Source organism: Struthio camelus, chromosome 17, assembly GCF_040807025.1.
Source record: "Struthio camelus isolate bStrCam1 chromosome 17, bStrCam1.hap1, whole genome shotgun sequence".
NCBI classification, from domain to species: domain Eukaryota; kingdom Metazoa; phylum Chordata; class Aves; order Struthioniformes; family Struthionidae; genus Struthio; species Struthio camelus.
Genome location: NC_090958.1, coordinates 14,712,922 through 14,733,299, shown reverse-complemented (window position 1 = coordinate 14,733,299; position 20,378 = coordinate 14,712,922). Strand labels below are relative to the sequence as shown.

General features: G+C 38.9%; 1 protein-coding gene across 4 annotated transcripts in view; it reads right to left on the bottom strand.

The window, feature by feature from the left end:
• The window catches only part of TMEM132D (transmembrane protein 132D), a 275,079-nt gene that overhangs the window by 148,315 nt on the left and 106,386 nt on the right, over positions 1-20,378 (bottom strand). For all 4 annotated transcript variants that reach the window (XM_068910685.1, XM_068910686.1, XM_009666648.2 and 1 more), the window contains one exon: positions 14,113-14,259. In XM_068910685.1, the coding sequence (XP_068766786.1) occupies positions 14,113-14,259 (147 nt within the window). The remainder of the gene's footprint in view (positions 1-14,112; positions 14,260-20,378) is intronic.

Below are 20,378 nucleotides of genomic sequence, written 5' to 3'. Positions count from 1 at the left end.
AAAAAAGCCTGGAAAATTAACTTGACATCTTTATGCATATTCATCGAGATGTGGTTAGCACAACACAAATTTAAGGTGATCTTGAAACTGTAGTTGCCTAATAACGCATAAATATATATAACTTAATTTGTATTATGTTAGTCATAGAAATTATTCTTAAGGCTTGAAGTGCAGCTGCATTGATTTCAGTTAAATGTTGTTCTAAATGTTGTGCTCTCCAATCCACAAGAAAACACTCCAGAAATTATTTCCAAATTCCCCTCCAGGCCTTTTGGGGGAAAAAAAACCCGGTAAAAAGTGAGCACACTCCTTTGTAACACCACCACCTTTTTCCCCTGAGAATTTCTGGGTTTTTACAAATCCTCACATCTCTAGTCTCAGGTTTTGCTGAAGCCAATGGGAATGCAAGCTGCTTATGGTCAGTGCCTCCACACTCACTTCATCTCTCAGAGCAACCCTTTGCAATGACTCTTGCTTCTATTAGAGCGCAAAAGATACACGCAGATTCTCGCACACCTACAGGAATGTTAAATCCTTCCCAGCTACTGCCCACAGAAAGTCAAAAGCATTAAATTACTGTTTTAATACTTTTTTTTAGGCCTACACTACATAAAGACCTCCCTCTGCATTGCTGTTCTCCACTAACACCTTCCTCTCCAGTAACAGCACCTTTTAACAGAGCACATGGTCTGTTAGCTTTAATGTCTTAGTTTTGTGACAATTAAGGAAGAGATATATTCAGCAGAATAAATTATAACTTGACACAGGAGACTGTTTGAAGTGTCCTTTAATCTTGTGGATGATTTTAAGTTCAGCCAGTTATTTCATTTGGAGATCAGACCAAGGCAACTCTTTCCACCCCTCCTCTTCTCCTCTTGTAAAAGAACTGCGACAGCCTGGAGAAATATTGTCTATCTTGGCTCCAGCCACTGCCCCGAAGGTGTAAAGCTATAGAGGAGTTCAATACAGCTTGTTTCATTGCTAATTTCAGAGGGTACGCAGAGCTTCTTGTTCCCCTGGCTTAACAGACAAATTGACTTTCTAATTTTAGAACAGAAGAGCACACTCCCAGAGCAGAAATGCTACTTTTCTGTTAAGTTTGTGAACAGACATTTGCTTCCTGAAAACCATAGCATCTGAGTGACTTGGAACTTGCCATGAAAAATGGTATTTAGGAATGCAGCCCCACAGCCAGGTGTTTGAACAACAGTCTTCAAGATTGCTTGTTCCTTGGGAGATGACTGTTCAGAATGGCTCTGGTTAACCTTCCCCAGCGCTCCATGCTGAGGCTGGTAATTGCCCTAGTTTTCGAGGAAGGCAGCAGGCAGGGCTGAACAGCCTGTCTGCTTCCGGTGAAGATTAGTGCCATGCAGCGCACCCAGGAGGCTCACGCACCCTGCGGTACTGAATCTGACACCAGCAGCATTATTCATTCTCTCCTGTGCTATCCGGAAAGTAGCATTTTCTTCCTTGTCACTAACCTACTTCCTGATTTCCCTTGTTGGCAGCATTCAGGCAACGCTTTCCGAGCCCCCTCCACGTGTCCAGGTAAGTCCCACCTGCTACTCAACTCAGCAGAAAAGGTAAATATAGAAAGAAGGACCCGAACAAGGTTCAAATTCACATGGTTTCTGCTCTGCTCCTAGACAGGAGAGCGACCGCCCATCCCTCTGCCTCCGTGCACAGGAACCTCCCTCTTGGCTCACCAGTTTCAAGGAAGTCTCCAAAAGTGTGGGAAGGGCCTGGCGCGGCAGCTCCAGCACTGGAGCTGTAGGAAGCCTGACCGACCAGTTGGGCGTTCACACCTCTTGGTCAAGCAGGTTAATCCTTACTGCCAGAATCATTAGTAAGACTTAGAGACTACGCTACCTGGCAATACAGAAAAACAAATGCATTCTTAAAACTACATTAAAATAACGTTAGGGTTGCAAAACAGCAATGTAATTTAGCCCTTCATGTGTTTGCACTGTAAGGATATTCATACATATACTGCTTAGTCTTCACCTAAACACTTGTTTCTCTTTCCTGACTCTGATTCTAGCACTCTTCCTTCTCCACTTTTCAGTTACTTGCATATTTTTGTTATGGAAAAATAAATTCTCACTCCTTTAAGTGAAAGGGGGACCACAGCATCATCTTTTACCATCGTTGGCCAGCAGGCCTATAGCCACAGGATTGCGTATGCCCGTTTCTATTGCTCAGAATCAATACAAATAATTCTCCTATTTAACAGCTGGTTTTGCTGGTTTTTTGATAATTGCACATTCTTTTACAGCTTAATTCTTCCATAATTTCTATGTTTCTTAAAGAAGCACCTGAATTATCATTAGCAGTTCATTAGGACTGCTTTCGATTTGTTTACAAGTTGTGATTACAATTATAGAGTAAAATCTTTATTTGTGGTTTATCCAAGAAGCAGAAGAAGCATTTTTTTTCCTAAACAAGATTAATCCTTTAAACCCCTGAATAGGAGATATTTTACTAGAGAGTTACATAAGCATAATGAGAGAGCCAGAAACAAAATCCAAAAGCAAAGAGCAAAATACTGCTTTTACAAAACAATTGCCAATTCCTACCATCTCAAAGGCTTGATTTGAAGGCAGCATTTCTGAAAGCATGTGTTTATCCCAATGCACTAGAGATAGCTAAAATCTTGATCATTTGCTGCTTAGAGCCACTGCAAACAAGATTTATTTTCATGTCGTTTATGAGAACAAAATCATGATTTTGAATAAATAGTATTTTTTCATCAAGATATTGTAATTCTCTTTGAGACTCTTAAAGACTAAGTCAGGGGTTTACATCACTAAAATAAATAAAACAAATGTAGAACACACCCACGACCTCTATCTTTCACAGAAAACGTTCTTGGGTATTATATGTGCATAAAGTCAAACCTGATTCAATCTAAACATTGAAAAAGAATTGCATGTAGACTGTATGTATGTACGTGTGTCTCTAACAAAATATAGGTATCAGTGGGATACCTATACTTGTGGTTTTTGATAGCTACAAAATAATTAAGACCATTCAAAATGCTTTGTTGTAGAGTTGTCTATTCAGTAGCCGACAGCCTTGCAAAACATCAAACTATTCAGATATAAATCTCCATATCAGAAGTCTGCTTGAATTTAAATTTTTGGGGAAATTCTAGCTAAAATTGTTACCATAGAGCTATTTGCATTAGAGTTTGGGAAAACTGCATTATTTGTTCATATTAAAAGATTTGTAGAATGGGAGATGAACATTTTAAAAAATAGAAGAACATTATACTGGCTCTATGCTTTCAAGAGGACTTAAAATCTGGCAAGTATATTTGGATATTTGGATATCTTTTAGATATCCTTTGGATTTTGCATCCAAAATGCAAATCTGCATTTTGTTTTCCCTCTGAAAATCCACCCAAATATTTCCAAATTATAAGACTCAGGGTGGGGGGAAAGTAATTTTGAAAAACACATCATATAGAGCCTCGTTAGAGTTTGTCTGCCAAATACTCCTCTGCCCAGAATCCTATGGAAAAAATAGCATGTGTTCATGTAAGTAAAACTGTTTTTTAATGAATATGCATGAAAGATTAATTCTAAGCCATGTCCTAATTTCTGAAACTTTTGAAAGCTTCTCTGCTATAGATGTTGGCAGATGTTTTATATATGCATGTATCTATGCATGTTGTACTTACATTATTATATTTATTGAATCTGTGATAATCTTAACCTTTTATTATATTCTTCTTTTGTTCTCTTCTGTGCCTGTTGCTTTCCTGTACATAAAAAGATCTGCGTGTGCCTGTAAGAAAATTAATTGCCTTCCACAATTAACAGGAAGATACATCTCAGAGGAAACATTTCGTAATTGATCAGTTTCCAGGTATAATATTTGCCACTTAGGAATAGATTAATTGGATTGAAAGTTATTCAAGCTAATTATTTTCTTTCTAGGATAAGATTAAACATAAGATTCAAAGAAACTGAAAATGAGGAAGCTCCACTCAGCACTTTATATTCTTCTGGGCTCAGAGCGACATGCCATACACGATACAGTCCTGTTTTCTAAGATGTTGACTGTTCAGTGACCAGGACTTGATGACTGAGCCTCGGCCTTGTGAGCATGTGGCACTGTGTCCTAGTCCCGCTGGCCCGTTTATTTCCTCATGCCACTGCTATGCCATGTAGATGTGTCCTTGGCCTCTGGGTATCATGGCCTTCACCTTTAATATGGCAGAAGGGCGCAACTGCACTTGCCAGTGCTACTAGAAACAAACATATGAGGGCTCCTGACGCATTAAGATATAGCTGAAATGGGAATTTTATAAATATCAGAAATGGACACTTTGGGATTGATTTTACAGTTGATTTAGAAGGAATAAGAAATGTAGAATGTAAGAAATATGTAAGAACGTAAGAATGTAAGAAATAGAAGATGAAAGTGATACAGTCTTACTTTTCTACAGTATAAATTGCATAGCTATACTGTTCCACAGTCCCCATGCCAAAGTTCACAAAACGAAACTTCAGGAAAGCTTCCAGAGACTTAAAGACTTAAAAAAAAAGACAATATCTTGTCAACATCAAAGGTGTTCTACGACTATTTCAGAAAAAGCTGTGGAAAGGCAGGCATGACTTCTTACAATACACCAGAGAAAATTTTATGGTAAAAAAGGATGGAGACAGTGATCATCCATTCAGCTTCACGCAGATTTGAATATTAGCTTCAGGTAATCCCTGAAACTAAGAGTAATAGTAATACATTTACAGAAGTGCAAGCAATCCCTCAACCATCACCCTGACAATGAATTTCAACCACAGAGATGGCATAACCAACTGATTCTTCATCTTTTTGCTATTGTCAACATGAGTGGAGAAATTAAGTGGCAGATGGCTCTATCACACAGCTACATCCACTGGTAGGTTGTAACTTTGTACCATGAGCAACCTGGGCTGGTCCTGAATCAAAGACACAGCAGCTGAGCTGTCAGTTACCAAAATTTAAAAATGTATCTGATGTGAAATAATATTTGTACTTCTTGCATGAGTAAGCCTACAGTTCTCAGGATGGCTGAGTACCAAATGAAAACTTACCCTGTAGCATTTCTGTTCCTTGCCAAAGGATTAACAAGCCATCGTCCTGGCTCCTGTACGTGACACAGAATACATAGTCTGGTTCCCCACTCCTATATCCTCTAAAATGTAGTTTTGTCTAACTTATTATGTAACATCTTTTCTCTCAATTTTGTGGCAAAATATCGTACATAAAACACATCATTCATAAACTTACACAATGAGAATAGGTTTCAATTTGAAAGCCTCAGATGCTGAGGAAAAGGTGCGAATTGAAAGCAGGCTCTGTAGAACATTAAAAATTTATATTTCGAACAACACCTTAGGCTGGAAAACATTTGCAGAAGATGGGAGCGTGCTGGTAGAGGTGGAAGTACTGCTTGTTGCTGCAGAACAGCATGCAGGGGGAGGAATGAATCACACTGCACGCTCCATTCATGTAACCCAAAATATTCAGTGATCACCATGAAAGATATGCCTGTTGAATCCCACACCTCATAATTTTCTGTCCTGTTGCTGATTTATACATATATACATACATGCACATATGTGTGTGTGTATGGTGGAATTAACAATGCCCACAAAGACAACCCACCCTATTATCCTCACAAAGCTCAGTTTCTTCTATCAGGAGGAAAGTCAACAGCAAACTTTTCCAGAAAAGCTCTAGACACTGCCAGTGGCAGAGAGTTCTGCATAAACTCCTGGGAGGGAAAGTTGTTCCCAAGAAGAGAAAGCAGCCTTTGGTGCTAGCTGATGCCCAAGGGACAAGCTAACACTTGAACAGAAGATCTCGGTTTAATTCCTGCTCTGCTACTGTTGCTGTGTCACTCCGGGCGAGTTATTGAGGCTGGCACAGTTACAGTGGGCCATAAAGCAACACACTACTGGCTCTGCATTTTCTTAGTTATTAGTGCCATGCAGCTCCCTGCTCAGCAGATCAATTTATGGGGAGCTCATCCTGAGCTTGGCTACTAACCTCATGTCCCTAACAGGTGATGTTCAGCATTAGTGTGTCAGGACTGTCTTTAAAATTCAGCCCATATCCTCTCTGTGCCACGATCAAGCTGGGCCAGCAGCCCTATCTTACCTCATGGAGGTGAATTAAAGGCTGAGAGGTGACCAAGGTGAAGAAATTAATTAGAAGATGAGTTATATCTGCATCAACAGTTCATATAAACAACCTGTACCTTTTGAATATTGTAACCCTAGCTTGTTCATGTCATCAGTAAATCTATATGTTAAGAGATGAAGCCATAAAGTAACTCAAATGCCTGCCTGGTGAACTTCATCCTTGTATTTGCAGTTGGAATTTATTTAGCATTAGTCTTATGATGCATACCGATGCTAGACTGTATGACATAATTCTGTTAACTTTTTTGATCCACACACTGCTGTATGTTGACTTATGCATGATGACCAACTTTCAGTGACTTTTTTCATCCAAAAAATGGGAATCCCCATTCCTCAACAGCAGCAGGCATATTTTTAATTTCAGCTCATATTTTAAAAGTCATCCCCTCACTTTCTAACTGACTAATTAGAATTACTTCTTGTAGGCTTTCCTCCAAAGAAAAGAAAATCAACAGCACCATTAAAGATACTTTAACACGACACATTTTTGCATTTAATATTAGGTTTTTCATAGACAGAAATATTGCTCACTTGCTGTATCTTTTTTAATAGGTAACAAAATGTTCCTATCCCACTAGAATTATTATTACGAGCCCTGGGGCTATTAACGGTTTACGGACTACAGTGATAAGTACCACAAACACAAAGCAAGCATGGTGATGATCAGCCCTTAAGGTCCTTACAGGAAATCTTTCTTCTTCGGGTTTAAAATGATGTTTGTCACACTAGATAAAACTAGGTAAAAATAAAGACGCTAAATATGCATGAAGGTATCCAGACTGTTATAAATGTCCTTTAGGTACCTAAACGCCATACAGAAAGGAGGACATCTCTGCAAGGGAGGTGGCAGAAATACCTGTACACACCTGCATACCACCGGAGGAAGGAGTCAGAAGAAGGGACTGGGACCTAATGCTTCTGTGGAGTGATCTACCATCTCCATCACTCATTTCAGCCAGCAAGTGACTTGGGCTAATAGTCTTTCCCTTCAATTATTTGATTCCCAGTTCTGCATGCCAAGACCTTGTAACGAAACGGGACCGAACACCAAACGTTATTTATTATTTGCAGATTTTACAGAGGCAGATCATTCAATCTGAACAATTACTGTATCTTCAGAAGGATCCCTCCAGACAATGCCTGGCATCGTAGCAAAGTCTTTCTGATTGCTGTGCTATGGAACCTCATTTATAGAAGGCACTGTATATCAAAGAAACAAGCTTAATTATCAACACATCATGAAGAACTTGTGTGCCTTGAGAACTTCTTGAAATGCCAATAATGGAACTGCCTCCTCCCATGTATGCATTATAATACGGTCTTTAGTTACATGATCACAGGGATCATCAGAGCTCTACTCGAGGACTTTGCAGATTCATTCAAGGGACCTCCATCTTTTGAGCTCTCACAATAATTGACGACGAAGATATTGCACCTTTTCTTAAATTCTTAGCTGACCTCATGAATGAGGGAATATGGAATATCTGTTATATATTTAACTATGATGTCATTAGGAAATCACACATATACAATACTTTTTGGATCCCTTGCTTTCCATGATTACTTTTGTATATTAAAAAAAAAATTTAATCCAAAAATACAAAGGTGATAAAAACCGCTGCCTGTGATTTTCTCTTTTCAGATAGAACAGGAAATTAAATTCATCTCTCCTTTGAAGCACTCCTCCTGCAGCCAAAATTCCTTCTGTTCAAAGCTCTACCCTGGGGTTACAGCTGAAATGAGTGGGGAGAAGTTATCTTGATGCTAGCATGAGAAACATGGAACTAGTCCAGTTCAACTTAGAAAACTCTTTCTCAGGTTGTCTTCTGTTGTGACACTATACAGGATGCAGAATTTCTTCTCCAGCAACTTGGATATGCAGAGATGGACGCACTGTGGTGGACAGAAGAGTTGGAAGAGGCAGAAAATAGCCGTATTGCAGCAAACTCTGCCTGTGCCCTAAAACTTTCAGGTATATTCTTATTCTTCACTTTTGGTCACAAAGTGAAATAAAAGCCCTTATAATAGTGCTGTGCTGATCCAGTACCCTTCCAAAGGGTCAGACTTTCTCCCATTCAGCCTAAAAGATCCTACAGCTGATGGTGGGATATCATAGTGGTTTAAAAAGGTACAGGCACTACTGAGAATCTCTTTTTACTTTCCTGACTGTTTGGCCCCATATCCGTGAACTGCGAAGTCATGTCAAGCTCCACTCCAGCGGTTCCTCACCTTTACCACTTTCCAAATGCACATACCAATGATGTAGCTCTGAATATCAGTTGCAAATGGTTTGGAGAGAGTAAATGTTAGGTAATTGTGCATTAGTATTTCAAAAGGATACTCCCTGAATGGGGGAACCTTATTTTATTTTTTCAGACTGCTTCAAGAGGCAATGTCCACAATTCAATGATAATTGTCACTTCTCCTCATTGCCAATAAATGTTATGCTCACAAACAAAAGAACACAGGAATAGCCTTCCTTTCTAAGGAGAACCCTAAAGTTCAGCTGAGCTTAAAGAGAATTTTCTTCTTCGTAATGACAGCTGAATTGCCCTGGGGTATCTCCTTCATTTAAATGTCAGAGGTACAGAAACCAAGTCCACCTCTAAGATGCCAGGGGACTATCTACATGCCTTTGAAGTGTTTTCCTGCAATGTTTTTGTTTTTAAATGAATAAATCCCTTTCAAACAAATGGGTGAAAAAGTCCCCTAATAATGCCTTTATCTAATACTTGTTAGTTAATATTTCATATCTTTTCTTTTGATTTGCTTCAAGATGATGACTTTTTTCTAGTGTATTAGCATTCAGTACAATGCTTTCAAGATAAAGACTGGGTTTCTTGATAAATAAAATAGTTTTCATTTTAAAAATGAAAAAAGTGTGCCAGCGTGTAAAAGAAAGGTGCACTGAGACTTGTTACACCTGCATAAATATATTTTGTCTTGATCTCTCTAAGAGTTCTTTCTCAGAGGGCACATTTAAGTTTTAAAATAAGGTCTAAATGAGTAACAGAAATTTTGCAACTAATTGCTTTCAAACAGTGCTATGTAAACATGATTGCTGAGATGTTTAGTACCTTCACATCATCACAACATGTAAACTCTCAGAAGCCTAGAGGTTTTGAATAGCACAGGAAAGTAAAAGAAAAACCCAAATGGTATACAGTAGGAAACCCCAAGGCAAGCCAGGGCAAACGCATTCACAACTAGCCATAGCCCAGATGATTGGCAAGTGTAAATTGAGTTAAACTTCGGTATTTCAGAATCAAATTCACATATTATCCTTGCCTGACTTCACTGATGCTGGGTTGACAGACAGCTTTTTAGGGCTGGACTGTTACTCTCAGAAAGTAGTTCTGAAACCACATAGAAGATACTCCCTACACGCTCTTTTCCATTCAGACAATAGGAATAAAAAGAAAACAGTTTTTTGCTTAAAATCATAAGCTTCCTGCAGCTAGCTAGAATTCAGATACTGCTTTATCTTTTGAGGAAAAAAAAATTCTCTTGCATTACCATAAAAACACTCAAACATACAACTCAAGCCAACCCTCCCCCATACTGCTTGTCCAACTTTTTTAATATCATACTCGCATACATTGTTTGAAAGCATGTATGATTTCTAAAATCTTTTTCTTGCTTCAGTTTCATCAGGATAAACTGGAGCCTATGTGATTCACACTATGATGGGACAAACTGTACTGGAAATTATTTTTGCTTCAGCATGTATCTTTTGTGTAATTCCACTGAGTATAGAATTTTATCTTTCCTAGCAATAATATATCTCTCGTTGATAAAGCCATGTGAATACATGAATAGCAAGGAAAGAAATAGTGGTGATCTAAAACATAAAGCCATGTTTATAAAGCATTTTGATGAACACCAGCAAGACGCATAGTATAATTATTGTTGATATTAGGCTATTATTTATGACAAATGTGTTGCTTTTGTTGCTTCAGGATAAAAAGCCGTACTGTATTTTAGGATTATGGCACTCTTGAGAGTCTATCGAATGTACTGGCAGAAGCAACAAGTAACAGAACGAGGCAATAGCTCACTGCTGTTACAACACAAAAACTGGATGTTAAATAACATAATGTGAGAGCCCATACTAGATTAGAAAGTGAGAAATATAGGACACTAAGGATAATGGTAGAAACATAATAAAAAACAAGTATTGTGTAGGAAAATTAAAGGCTATGCTACAGTATGCTCTCCTGTCCCCCAAGTTGATCTAAAATTGTGTTAATTTCTTTTATTATCAAAGGGTTAAGAAAAATTAAGCACTGGGATATAGTATCATGGAAGCAAGAGATACATAGGAACAAATGATGGATACAGCCCAGGAAACACTGCCATTGTGTCTTACTGTGTCAATATTTTCACAAACTAACTCAGCTACACTGTAGTTTGAAATGAAAACAAGTTCCTCACTAACAGTAGGACGAGAAACTGATTTCAGGCAGTATAAGCCAATAAATCCTTAATGCTATAGAACTGTTACCCAACAATATAAGTGGTAAGTTTCAAAAGAAATGCTATCTTTATAATATTTCCAACAATAAGGATGGGAAGAGAAAATGGCCGTGCAGAGTTGGTGAACAGTCAGATCCAGACATCAGGGTTCTACTCGGAGATGTCTGAGTTTATAACTGTTTTGCACTTGCATGGATGAGTAGTCTCATTCCTGCCATAAGCATGGAAATCAATACTGTATTCTCCAATGGAAGAACAAACATTCTGCACCCAAAAATCTAAACATGAATAAAACATTTTAAGAGGATAATACTAGTGTGATCCCTATTAGCATCATATCAGAGCACCTTGCTTAATGTCTCCACAACAGCTCTTAATATAGGAAAGTGCTCTCAACCACATTTTACAGATGAGAAACTGAGGTCCTTGAAAACTTCTCAGATACCTACCTCCCTCTCAAGTCATTAACAGTTTGGTTGCTAGGCATATTTGGAAAACTCAATACATTTGCATTTTCCGCCTTAAAAATTTTCAAATCCATCCCACTCTGGCCAGTCAAATGGGAAGTACAGGAGAAGCACAGAAAGGAATCCACATCTTCCACTTTTGGGCACTCTCCTCCTTCTTATCAATCATTGCTTGCACAGTAGAGATGCTCAAATTCAGATACGCTGACAAACAAAACTAAAACAGTAAAACTTTCCTGAAATGCAATATTCTTTTAACCTCACCCTCTACTGCCATTCTACTTGCATCCTCACATGAGGAACTAAGAAAAAGAAAGCTCAAACAACTTCCAAAAGGAAAAAAAAAAAAAGGATGGCACACAATGGGACCCCTCGGCTCAATCGGGGTTTAAATGTTTCCCAAGTCACAACAATTCTGAGCAACTGATTAATTCACAACACACAATTCCTGGTTTGTTTTTGTGGTTTACGTGGAAGTATAGACAAAAGATAGATGGTTCTCAGAGAAGAACAGAAGATCTGTACAGATGCTACAAGTATTAAGCTCATCTAACAATCTCATGGGTCAGGTTTTAGTGTGTTACAAAATTATTATTGTCTGAGAATGAAATCAGAAGAATCGGGGAGAACTCTATAATTGCTTCATCATTAATCTGGAACACTGTCACAGGCCCATAATAAGCAAGGCACTGAGAACTTCAAATCATATTTGACAGATGGGCTTAATTAGTTATTCTCATACAAACTCATAATATTTGCTGTTAATATTCATTCTAAAACACCCTGCTGGCTGTGATAATATTTATATGTTAATCCTGTTATGATAAGCTTTCAGTGCCAAAACCTCTCCAGATAAAATGAGTGATATATTTCAAACTCAGATAAAGAAATGCTCAGGCATCCTGTTTAAGTTTGTCACTTGCCCAAGTGCCTCCTTAATCCGTGAAATTACACCTGTCACAGTAAGTTAGCTTTATTAGCACTATTTCCTGATCCATGTAAAACCATCAGAAACACAAAAGTACTGAATCTCTAGTTAATTAACATTGCCACCTTTGCATTCATGTGATCAGATCTCTGATTTTTAAGTGTAACTAAACAATATGCAAATAGAGTTTGCAGAATTTCTAAACGAACTATGGAGGCAAACAATTTGGTAAGAGACATCAATATTTAACTGTTAGTCATTGTGCATGTCTAGTGACAGCAAACATATTAGATAAAGAAAAATTATTTCCCAAAAAAGTACTGAGCACAGTCTCGTCCCATATAATGCTTGATCTTAGTACTTAAAACGAATAGCAAAATAGATGTGAGTAAATTTAATGAGGAAAACAACATACTGAATAATACATTGCAAATATTTTACGTTTGTTTGCAAACAATGAACTAGAAATTTTCAGAAGTGAAAAAACATGAAGTCTCAACTGAGGGAACTCAGATGGAATAAGTCAAAACAAAAGTCATGAGTTACATATATGCAGAGTCTTCTCCGGATTTTCTTTTCAGTAAAATTGAAATTATATACCAGCTCACATTTCTTTTAATAAACCTGAAGCCATGTTTATACCGAGCATATGAAAGCACACAGCAACAACAACCACTGCATGAAGAAAAAAAAAAAGCGGGTCATTTTGAAAGCCTGATACTGAGTAATAAATAGTGAAGTGAAATAAGTCGCCAAGCTTCAATTCACCCATGATGCTGCACTACATTTTCCCGATGAGGAGGAGAAATCAGGTAAATGCACTGCACAGACCCAACAAGCTAAAGTGTGACAGAAACCTGCCTGTTAAAATAATCACTGATTCTGATCCAGTGCCCATTTCAGTCAATGGAAATACTCACACTGTCTTCAAATAGCTTTGAATTGGGATTTTAAAGAATCTGTCTGACAGGTTCTTGTAGAAAGTAAACAGCTATGACCTTGGACAGATATATGCATTGCTTCTTTGACCAGTAAAATTCAGTTAGGTATGAGGCAACATTCAGTTTAGATGATACAGAACAGTTAGGATACTGTATCAGGGAAATTGTGTAGAAACTGAATTGCAATAAGGAGAAAGTGATTTATATGCTGCTTATGAAAGGAAGTTCTTCCCTTCCTCTCTTTTCTTCCTCCTCCCAGACTGCAAAGACATGAGGCTTCCTTGTTATTAGGCTCAGAGAGTTTTTATTTAAAAACTTTAAATCCCATAGCGAATCTCCAAAGCCTGTAAGATTTTGTAAAATTTAACCAGTAAAACAGAGCAAAATTGGAGCTCCAATGTTATAAGGTGAGTTTTCTAACAATGATGCCAAAGACAATACATATACAGACTGTCAGATCCTTATAAATATGCACTTGCCTCCAGAAACAATGGACAAGAAGCAGCAAATAATATAAAAAATATTCTTTACAGTAATCAGCTGTGATTAGAAGAGGAACATGCAGCTGCCAGATGAGAGCTGTTCAGGAGGGTCAATGTTCTATGTAAGTGATTGCACAACGGGAATGTAAGAACAAAAATCTATTTTCTACTGCAGATTAAAAATTCATATAAAACTCACTAACAGAAATGTGGGTTTGATACATGGAATATATTTTAGTTTCCTCTGGAAAGCTTAGGATCAAACCCCTCTCCCAATAATTAACAAAACGCCTGCTATAACACCGGGCAGCAAATAATTTGAAGAGATTAAACTAGTCAGAACTAAATTCAAAGATGTGAAACATGTTCTTCTGAATATTCTGTGACAGTAATATTTCCTGTTAGTTTTCACTTCACTTGGATATCAAGATTGAATAACATTTTTGTTTAAAACACATGTGGTAGAGTTAGCAATGCACTAAAGACAGCCCCAGCTTTTCCAAAAATCTACTCATGGTACATACTTAGATACTATAATAAAATTAATTAAAATAATAGCAAAACGCTTTGAAAAAGAAAACCCACCGTCAGTTATTAAAAGACAGACTGCTGGAAATGGCCTACCTGTTTTCAGAGATGGCAGATTTCCTCTGGCAAACAATAACAGCTGGTGCATATTTCCCAGTGTAATCCATGTTCTCTCTGATGTCCCATAAGTATGGGCTGCTGGCTCGTACGCTGAAAATATTCACTCCTTTCTTCACCTTTGCCCTAAGAGGAAGAAGAGGATATGTCACCAATTAGACACAAAACATCAGCTTCTTCATCATTTGCTCATTGACCCACAGAAAATGCTACCACTCATTAGAATTTGACAGTATTACAAGGAAAAGAGATGAGGGAGTTAACATATTTTAAAGAAATGATGTCTAGATAAAAATCATATTGAACTAATGGTAATTACAATTGTAGTCACGTCTAAATTGCAGAGTAGATACGCTCTGGAGCATGCTCCTCACCCCTGCTCTTCCAGCATTGAGACCGTGGGCACCACCGAGCACATTAAGGCTCTCTTTTGCCTAGAAATCATCATACTGGGGAGAAATGTACCACATTTGTCCCAGAATTAAGTCAGTTTTTTGCTGGAGTTTGTATCTGGAGTCAGGAGCTGAAAACCTTCCCTAGGTCTCAGGATATGCACACAGTCTACCTTGATTTTTTTTCCCCAACATCAGTCTCAATTACTCAAACTGAAGACGTTTCATATCTTTGCTCCAAATTTCACTATTTGAGTCCATAACATTTCTCCATTTTCTTTCAGTACTGCTGTGTGTAACTGTTCTACAGGCTCTGATCCTAAAAATAGTTTTGCACGTGCTTAGTCTTCCAAAAGTGAGTGGTTTCTTTGCAGTTCAAGGGCTCTATTTCCATGCACAAGATTAAGCAGCAAGAAAAGCTGCCTGACAAAGCTTTACAGTCTTGATGACTAGACTGGCTGCTATTGACTATTTCTGGTTCTCATATATTAGCACAGTACGTCCAGGTTTGAGTTACTAGTGGAGAATAGGAACAGTACACATATTTCTAAAAATTCATTTTATTTCCTCTTTGCAGATGCTTTCTCTCCCTTTCTTTAACTAAATATTTAAACGTGTATCTTAAGGCATTAGTGAATTATTCCATAGCTATGTAATGTTGGCTGGTCAGTTTACTGAATGAGGAGTTTCTGGTGTTGTTAACTTTTGGTTTCCAAATATGTTTACAAACCCCCAAAAAAGTCCTGTGCGGTCAAACAACCTCATAAATGAGCTGTCGGGAAATGACAGCTTAATTATATTTGCTTAAAATCTCATACACAGAATCTATTCAGTATTATGGCAGGCTCTCAATTCTGAAAAAAAAGGTATGTGATTTTTTGTATAAACAGCTGCTACTGTGTGGCGATGCTAATATCAGTGAAACAAGAACTATAGGTTCTGCCTCTGCATGAAATTGCCTGTGAACTTGAAGGAAAACATCCACATAGACTTTCTCAGAATAAAAAGACAAAAGATTCCTTCACCTATCTTGGACCAAAAGAACTGCATATAATTTTTTCTTTGCTAGCTCAAAGGCAGTTGCTGTCATTTCCTTAGCACTCCTGAAGAATGTACGTGAAGGGCTGCCAATTTGTGCCAAGGCTCTTCTATGCCAGTTTCCCAAAATGTATCTTAAACAGGATATGGTTATTGCTCCTAGACCATGAATATCTCTCAGGAAGAGGGACCAATGGTCAAAGAGGAGCAGAAACTAAATTGTATATCTGGTATGGTAGGTAGAGAAAGGGAGTCAGAAAAGACCAGAGTCTGGATGAAATATTTTTCACACATCTCCAGCTACTCCCAGACCATATCCACTCCAGCCTTTCTTTTCTGCCTCAAGAAAGGATAATTGATGGGTGTCAACTAAGACCAATGCAGAAAGAAAAATGATTTCCACTTCGCAGGGCAATCCCGGCTCAGCCAGCTGTGGTTGAGGACACACACCTCCAGCTCTCCAGTGCGGCTGCTCTCTTTCTAGTAGGACATTACAGCTGGTCCAAAGATCCCAGCATGGCATCCAGGCCACCTCGTAGAGCATATATATTTGAAAAGTCAACTGCCTTAAGAGAGCCAGCCCCCTGGGCTCAGCTCCAGCACAGGACGGCTGTTTCACCCCCAGCCAGAACCTGCTTGCATGGGGATGAGTGAGCATGGGTTTTCATTTCACAAAGCTGCACCCACTTTGAGCATGTGCCTTAAGTCCAGCACCACAGGTGACTTTTGAAAAACCTAGGTGTAGCACACGTGCACAGTAGATCTGACGAGTATGTGATGTGCTACCCCATGGTCTGCATATGCCTTTGAATATATCTAGGATTCCTGCATGTTATGGAACCTCTTTGGGGCACCTGCAGCAAGACCAATTCTGCTGTGAGACATCTGGAAATCCTGGATAAAGACTTTAAGCCCTTGAAGTCTCCTGGACAAGATTTCTAGGCAAAAAAAAAATTACAAGTCCTGGAAATCCAAAAAAAACCAGATGGGAGCCTCACTTCAAAATGACCACTTTCCTGTGGTTCAAAGTTGAGGGCACGATATAATTACTATGTAAAAACATACAACACATGATTTTGACTAGATGTCAACTATGTTTTATATGCTTTATTAGTAAAATTGGGAGGAGTTAAAGAAAAAAGCAGTGTGAGAGCACACTACATTCTAGCTTGCACTGTATGCAATGGCTTTACTGTAAATGAGAATGCAACCCAAGGACTCAGTTGTGCTAAGTAAACAGCCACTCACTAAAAATTGAGGAAATTTCTCACTTCCATCTTAAAAAGTAATATAGACAGATCAAAAGTAAGTTTGCAAACGCAGAGACAGTAACTGATACCATCCTCTTACTTTCTGTCTGGATTCCGTTAAATGCCAGAGTGATGCAGCAAACCAGCAAAATGGACACAAAAACAGAAAGACAAGTTGAGTTTGTTTATCCTTGACATTCACATTACCCGGTGACAAAGTGCCATCTAGCACTGATTTCTAATGTTTCAAAACAAATGCAGATTCTTGCATATGCTCCTTGGAGTAATTGCAGTCTAAGGATCAAGATTTCCTAGAAGAGTTTTTGATAAGATCTAATTTAGTCATCTATTAAAGTCCCAAACCTCTAATTTTACTGAAAACTGTAACAGAATAAGATTGCTGTTTTCTACAGAATTAGAGGTTAGTAACTCTTTTGAGAAGAGTCAGTCAAACGTACTTCTATCATTAGCACAAAAGCTTCAATTTCATGATCCCAGGAAAAGCTTCTTCTTCGGGGTGTCTTATGCTGTGTTTGCTACAATTGGTGAACTGCACAATTGTATTCACCCAATTTACCATGGCTGTAGCATTTGGCAATTACCCAAGAATGACCTGGATGAAAGAGGGTTAATAATAACTGAAGGTATATTATTTGTGAGCAGCTTAAAATCTGAAGATGCTTGACATGAAAACACTACGACTGCTGTCAGGGATCCATTACTTCCTTGCAAATCTGCCTTATTGAATTGCCTGGCTGTCATAGGGCAAGCTGGGGCTCAGCCCTTCCACTGCTTGAGAGGGCTCATGAGCTGCAGCCTTGAGGTTCAATCATGGTTCAGCCTACTATGCTTTCTCAGTTCAACATGCAAAGAGGCCTATGACAAAGCTTTTTCATATGTTTGCTCACAATTAACAGCCTAAGTACAACATACTGTACATTTGGTTAAAATAGTGTGGTGGGCCAGCAGGAAGGAAAGTTGCTTGAGTATTTTCTCCCAAACACCTTACTTTGGGTCAGGTTATACTTTGGAAAAAAGAAGGCAAGAAAAGATTTATTTAACATTTCAATCATGTGTAATACTTTTTTTTTTAAACAAGGATGCTTGTTTAACTAAACATTTCCATAGCTGTTTGGTACAAACGTGCCACAGGTTGTGATTTATCCTGCATGCTGCTCCAAGACTTGTAAGCAGTTCCCCCTTCACAAATGACTCATAGAAGGCAAGCCCTTTGGAGACCTCAACCCCTGAAACCCGTCAGTGTTGACAGGGTGCAAAGCCAGGGAAGGGAGAAAAAAAAGATGTAGACAGAACTCCCAGAATTCGTACATCACACCTGAAATCAAACAAATACATTTCCTAACTGCATAAAGACAGTGATTCCCAATTCTATCTCCTGACCCTCTAAACACCATGTTTATGCTAGTGATAAAAGAGGCTTCAACTCAACCAATTAAAATGCAGGCAATGTCCTTTTTCATTTATCAAACTGTCTTAGTATCTCCCCGGTTTTTGTAGTTTACAAGCAGTTAGCGCTTAGCTTTCAGCCCATGTCATTACTGCAGGCTGGTAATGGCTGTGAAATTGTTAGTTAAGTGTTGTATAAAGTGGAACAGCTTGCTGGTGAAAAATAACAGCATTAGAGCACGTGTGCTGCTAAGTGCCATGGTACAATGTCAACCAAGTGTCTGGTTTGAAACACCACAGGGAAAGGGAAAAAGAGAGGAAAGTCATGCAAATTCTCCCTCCAAGACATGTAAGAAGAGATCAAAGACAAGGACCGTATAGAAACTGCAGAAATCTTGCCACAGGCAGGACTCCCTCTCCGCTTTTTGCTCCTGTCAGCGTCCTGCACGCAGAATGGAAATGTCATGCATCCCTCTGCTCCAAAACAAAGTGCAAATAAACAAAGAGTCTAACCCCTAAACTGCTCTAAATAAAGATATTTTAAATCCATGACATTGATTCTGGTTTTCTACTACTGTGAGGGCTCCAGGCAAAAATATGTGGGAATTTTTCATGCTCCTTCTGAAAAGTGAGCTTTCACCATTAAAGCAAAAAGGAGAAAAGCGAGGCTGTTAACACTGGCGCTACTAGCCCCTGTTTATCGTGTTAGAGCGGCTGATAGGAGGTGGCAGATAAAGTGTGCGCAGAGGGCCACGTTTTTGAGAGCTTCTAGGCACCTAAGAGACACTGCCGTCCTTTAGTGGGCTCTGAATTTGCCTTTGCCATCATATCTCCCGAAAGCACTTCAGAAATAACTTGAAGGGTTTCTATTTTTGTTCGTCTTTAGTGCTTTTTACTGCCCAGAGCCTAATCTTAACCCAGCAATGGAGAGGGCTGGAAGCAATGTTTAGCTTTACAGGATAACACTCTCCATGTTTGTACTGTAACCGCAGTAATGGGGTTAGGGCGGCCTTTGCTGGTATAACCTCTGCGAGTCAGAAAGCCTCACTAACCATACTACCATATTACTGTAACTAGTCTTTAAAATCAATGACAAGCAAAATGTGAGTGGAAAAAGACATGATTTTTAGCCATGAAGAGCTATGATAGCAAACTAAAATCTTAATAGATTTGTACTGAAGAAGAAGGAAAGTCTAACGCAGTGATCTAAGGCAGTAGCTAATTACTCCCTGCAAGAAACCCACAAAGTATTCATGGTCCTAAGAGGGAAATGTCTCTTTCTGGCAAGCCAGAGCAGAAGGACCACTGTCTCAAAAGCAAACACTGTGAGTACATGAAATGCGGTCACCCTCAGCAGTACCTAAGGTCACTCTATTGCTGCACGTTGCAAAAATAAGGCCATTCTGACACCAGAACGGTTCAGTCTGACATCTGCATGCTGATGTATCACTTCCTGGAACAACCTCCCACCCTGCCAAGTGCTTGATTCTGCTGAGCAATTTTCAGAACCAATTCTCGTCTCTTTTCACACATGGAAAAAGGAGTTTGTGCTACTCCCCACTATTATCCTTTAGACTATTCGCAGTTATTCTATTCTACGATTTTGGTTACTCTCAATATGTGCAGAGAGATGGTCTAGAACCAAGGGAAAAATAAAGTTTATGCTGGGGATGCTAGGCTGATTTTGTGGCAGTCATCCATTTCTTACCTTACACTGCATGCACTGCACCTGCAGAACAAGTTGCCTAGCAAGGTTGTGGAGGCTCCGTCCTTGGAGATATTCAAAACCAAAGTGCACACAGTCCTGGGCAACCTGCTCTAGCTGACCCTGCCTTGGACCAGACGATCTCCAGAGGTTCCTGCCAACCCAAACTATTCTGCGATTCTGTGACTTCTATAAAGCTTTTTTTCCCCCCATGGAATACTCCATGTACAACCCAGTGTTGTCAGTTGTTTTCAGAGAAGATGCCTTCAAGTTTCTTCAGATTACACTAATAGTTTCACTGATTGAAAATCCACAGCAGAAGAGAATCGGGAGTCCCTGAGATGCTGATGGAGTTAGAATAATTTATGGAGAGCGGTCTAGCACAACATAAGCTATTTAAAGCTGTATAATATACCCACAAGCTCTTATTAAGGTCTGTGGTTTTCAGCCCTG